The sequence below is a fragment of the Pseudorasbora parva genome, chromosome 18 (assembly GCF_024679245.1).
Source record: "Pseudorasbora parva isolate DD20220531a chromosome 18, ASM2467924v1, whole genome shotgun sequence".
Lineage (NCBI taxonomy): Eukaryota > Metazoa > Chordata > Actinopteri > Cypriniformes > Gobionidae > Pseudorasbora > Pseudorasbora parva.
Genome location: NC_090189.1, coordinates 42,847,234 through 42,852,208, shown reverse-complemented (window position 1 = coordinate 42,852,208; position 4,975 = coordinate 42,847,234). Strand labels below are relative to the sequence as shown.

Here is a 4,975-nt window from a genome sequence, read left to right as displayed (position 1 = left end):
ATGGAGTTTCTGAAAGGTTTCTTAGTGGTGGTTGTGATTGTTGCATTTGATCTGCCTAATGCATGGGGAAGTTTGAGATACAGTCAAAGTCCAAGAAGCATGGGGCCAAAATCAGATCCAGCTTCCAGAAGTCCTGCCCTTTCTCCTCCAGGGCTCCGGAACACTTTGCAAGTGTCTTCTCAGTTTCAGAGTCCTTTGGGTTCTTCCTCCAGAGGCCTTGCACAGGAGCCTTTTGGCCTTCAGGAGAAGCAGCTGTTGCAGGGTCCAGTGAAGCCTTTGGATTGGAAGTATCCCATTGTTCCCGAGGTGCAGAGCGAGTTGGCGGTGAACTTCCAGTTGAGGCAACCCGTGACTCCCAGCAGCGTAGCGGTTCAATGTGGAGAGAACCGGGTTCTTGTAGAGGTCCAGCAGGACTTGTTTAGCAATGGTCATTTGATCCAGCCAACTGGCCTGTCTTTAGGCGGCTGTCCTGTTGTTGGTCAGGACTCTCAGTCTAAGGTGCTCATCTTTGAGTATGAGTTACAGGACTGCAACAGCGTGCAGATGGTAAGTACTCCTGAATCTGTTTATTCTAGTTGAGGATATCCAAAGTCCTCAAGGAGTGTCAGTTCACATGGCTGTTGTATTTGCAATGCCAGGGCAGCTGGTATAAACCTTTCTTAAAGGGGTGGTTCACCCAATCATCTTAGTGAGGAACAGTTGTTTTAACTACTTCAATCTCTTCCAGATGAATGAGGATGAGCTTGTCTACACCTTCTCTCTTACCTACACCCCTGAGGCTCTTGCAGGTACTCCGATTACCCGGGTCGAGGGTGCAGTTGTTGGTGTTCAATGCCACTATCAAAGGTAAGTGGTCTGTGACTTTCACTTCCTCTCGCTCAATGGGGAGCCCATTTAATGGGTCCTTTAATGAACCACAGGCTTCAGAATGTAAGCAGTGATGCCTTGAGGCCAACATGGGTCCCTTATGCCTCAACGGAGGTTGGTGAAGAAGCCTTGGTGTTCTCCCTGAAGCTTATGATGGGTTGGTACAGGTTTTTGATAAACAAGAATAAGGATTTTTTTTTTTATATTTCTAAAGTGTTCCCTCTTTCTCTGCAGATGATTGGTCCAGTCAGAGACCTTCATCACTCTATTTCCTGGGTGGCATTATTAACATTGAGGCATCTGTGAAGCAGTACAATCATGTACCTCTGCGTGTGTTTGTGGACAGCTGTGTGGCCACTCAAGGGCCTGATGTGAACTCCCTTCCGAGATATTCCTTCATTGAGAATCATGGGTAAGGTCATGGCCCTTGATGCTATAGGACCGTTTTGGTTGCTTTTTAACCAGTCATGGCTAGGGTCTAGTTGCTCACTTTCTCTATAGTTGAGTTGCTCTTTGTCTTCAGGTGCTTTGTGGATGCCAAGGCTACAGCTTCCAGCTCCCGCTTCATGCCTCGGTCCCAGGTTGACAAGGTCCAGATCCAGCTGGAGGCGTTCGTGTTCCAGGAGAGCTCCAGTCCTTCTGTATGTACTACGCATATCATGAGTTAATTCGACTTCTCTTCCCATCTTTGGTTTTCTGACGTGTCATCCCTTGCAGATCTACATAACATGTGTTGTGAAGGCAACTATTGCTTCTGCACCCAGTGACGCTCAGCACAAATCCTGTTCATTCGCCAATGGGTACGTTGCACTTTATCTTATTTTAAAGCTGCCTTTGCTCATGTTGAAGGTGGTGTCTTTGTCTTGGTTCAGGTGGTTTGCTGCTGATGGAAATGACCAAGTTTGTGGTTGCTGTGACTCAACATGTGGTCCTGATGGTGGAATTGCTGCTTCTCCCTATGGAGGTTAGTAACTTTTGCTCTTTAGGTTGCGTTTGACGTTTTAACTGCTCTAACCTGGCTCTCCTCTCTCTAGGTGTTCAGTGGGAAGGCAAGGCTACACTTGGTCCTGTGGCGGTTCAAGGGCAAAAGAAAGTTCCTCAATAAAGCTGACATCAATTCTTGCTTGTATCTGACTTGTTATATTTCTTTGTTCTCCCTATCATATTTCTGTGCTCTCAAAAGGCTTGTTCAACTTCATGCAGCAATGCACAGACTGGTCAGTGGCTTACTTTAGCAGTGCATTCTGGGTAGAAATTGTCTGACGTGCGCTCATGCCAATTCCAAAGTGCTGTAAGTGGCTCGAGCAGCTGACTGGTGCTTTCTGCGCAGCTTCTCCAGAGCGGCTGCTTGACACGGTTTCATGATTGGCTGGCTTTACGGCATGACAAGCACTCATTTGGTCCCTTTAGTTCCACTACTGGTCACAAATCTCTTACTCTATACTATTATCATTTAGTTGCAACATTATATTGTCCTTCATCAACTGATTACTCATTAGACTTCACTTCAGTGATAGTGTAGTTTCTATGTTGAGCTTCATAGACCCTTTTCACATTTCTGGGTTTCTCAGAGTGGAAGTCATCGTAGTGGAGTTAACTTTTATAGTGGTGACTGGAGGACTACATTAAATATTGTCACCATTTGCTCAAATGGCAAAATAGAAATGCAGTAACAGTTTCACAACTTTCAAAGAGAGAGGGAAAATAGTGAGCTTGATAACTGTAGTGAAAAGAGCTGTTTTTTACCATCAATCCCATAGATGTTGTGTTTGAAACACCCTCACAGCAGTATTACAAATATGTAGCATTAAGCAGTACATCAAGTATTACATAACTATTAGGGGTGGGCATCACAGGATAACTCTATGATACTATCATGATATTTTACCAACAATAACTATCACAACACCAGCGACTCTTTGACAGATTAGTTTTCATTTATTAACAGTTCATTTATTTATTTTAAATAGCAACAATGCACAATAAGTATTATACAGCTACCAAACAGCCATATGCTTGAAAAATGCTTATTTCTAGAGAGAACAGATTTGTGACTAAATGATTTATAGTAAAATAAGGAAAAATCTCTTACTACTACTATGAATGATCATATCAGCAACATCTCCAATTTATATTACTAGTGGTAGTAATTTAATACTAGGAGTAATTAGGGATGTCACAACACTAAAAAATCCAATTAATAAAATGTTGGAAGAGCAAAAAATATGTTGAACTAATTTTCTTACATGTGCTTAGTTAAGAAGACTGAGTTTGGTGTGTTTTTAACAGTCTTAGTGCATTAAGCCACGTTAAGCGTTTTAGCTGTGGAAAATCAGCCAGTAAATCGCATGCAACCCATAGCAACGCGCTATAGCAACACTTAGACCGACTGATAAGAAAAAATAAACAGACATTTTCCGACTTTTGAGCCATTTGTTAATATTGTACACATTGTCATGTTATTATAAGTCAAATTTATTTTGTTTTATTGACCACAAATATTATCATTGATATTTGTCTGAGAGGGGCACTTTTGATTTATTTTGAAAAAGGGCTAGGGCTCGAGCACCCAAAGCTCCCCCCTCTGACCGTGCCTGCCCAGTTCAGTCTCACACTTGGCAAAGCACTTGCGATAGTACTGAGCCTAGTAATGACCAACAGTTACAGAAATCATTTTAAAGACTTAAAAGCTTTCCTGTTATCCGAATGTTTTTTTTTTAATAGGCTATATTTTCTGATCTTCTTCAACATCTATTTCTGATGTTGAAGAATAAAAAAAGGTTTGTTTTCTATATTTGTATTTATGTATAAGATATTTAGTGAAAGAAAAATGTTTAGACTTCAGTTGTCTCACCAAGTCAGAAAACAAAATGAATTTAGCCCTTTGGAAGATTCAGTTCGAAGGCCGGTAAGCGTCCTCTGGAGGAATAACACTGTATCGCATCTTTGGGACAGATACGGATATGCTTCTGTGCATTTGTGAATCGGACAGTCTCAAAACATTCCACAGGTACAAAAGCGCATATTCAGGGGCATTCTAAGAAGAACACCAATGCAAAAGACTGTGCATTAAATTACAGGTGTGTAATTTACACATAATTAAATGTGTGTGTGGATCTCTCGCGTGCATTTGTGGATTGCTTTGTGTGTGTGTGGATCTCTCGCGTGCATTTGTGGATTGCTTTGTGTGTGTGTGGATCTCTCGCGTGCATTTGTGGATTGCTTTGTGTGTGTGGATCTCTCGCATGCATTTGTGAATTGGTGCGTGCGCATGTGGATCTCTCACGTACATTTGTGGAAGGTTTTGATACTGTTTTCTCTCCATATTTAAGTAGTTTTTTCAAATCTCTGGAAAAAAGAAGAAAGAAGAATGTGACGTGCTAAAGATTTATAGATATTCTTATGCCTCTCCCTGATTGGGTAACGGTAGTACAAGACAAAAACATTCAAACTGATCTAATATCACACAGTGGAGCTTTAAGGAATAAACGCGCCTGCGTTCGTCGGGCAGAGGGTTAAAGATAGCCTAGACCTACATTTATAATGCAAAAGCTTTATATTAAAGATCAATAAAAATATACAGCTTTTGCAGAATTATAAATGTGTATACTGTCACTTCAGACATTTAATGCGTCCTGGTTGAATATGTTTCCCAAAAATGGGAATTGTTTTTTACTTTCTATTCATTATATAATCCTAAATAAAAATGTAGGCTACTCAACTGTTTTCACCATTAATGATAATAATAAATGTTTATTGAGCTCAAATCCTCATATCAAAGTGATTTGTGAAGGATATGTGACACTGAAGACTAAAATGATGATCAATTCCGCTTTGATCACAGGAATAAATTATACTTTACTAGGCCTATATATTCACACAGAGAGAGAAAAAAGTAATTTTAAATTGTAAAAATATTTCCCAATATTGTTTTTGCTGTATTTTGGATCACATACATTTAAGACAGAAATATACAAAAGATGGATAAATTCGCGTCATTGGCCTCAGCTTCGCGCTCGACTGGCCATGATGTGTGACGTCACAGGCGCGGCAGTTCTGATCGTGACGTCACAGACGGACAGTGCTTATAACCCGATCGCGCTGAGCA

General features: G+C 40.9%; 1 protein-coding gene across 1 annotated transcript; it reads left to right on the top strand.

Moving 5' to 3' along the window:
- LOC137046064 (zona pellucida sperm-binding protein 3-like) lies at window positions 1-1,972 on the top strand. The gene is made up of 8 exons (XM_067423119.1): window positions 1-546; window positions 728-846; window positions 921-1,024; window positions 1,102-1,279; window positions 1,391-1,508; window positions 1,585-1,667; window positions 1,740-1,831; window positions 1,902-1,972. Exons 1-8 carry the CDS (start codon window positions 1-3, stop codon window positions 1,970-1,972), a joined length of 1,311 nt encoding a protein of 436 aa, XP_067279220.1.
- Window positions 1,973-4,975: the final 3,003 nt, after the last annotated feature.

Bases quoted from the DNA above. Each gene is read 5' to 3' on its own strand.
- LOC137046064 (XM_067423119.1), top strand. From the start codon at position 1: ATGGAGTTTCTGAAAGGTTTCTTAGTGGTGGTTGTGATTGTTGCATTT. The intron at 1,280-1,390 runs GTAAGGTCATGG...CTTTGTCTTCAG, and splicing joins TCCTTCATTGAGAATCATGG to GTGCTTTGTGGATGCCAAGG. The intron at 1,509-1,584 runs GTATGTACTACG...CATCCCTTGCAG, and splicing joins AGGAGAGCTCCAGTCCTTCT to ATCTACATAACATGTGTTGT.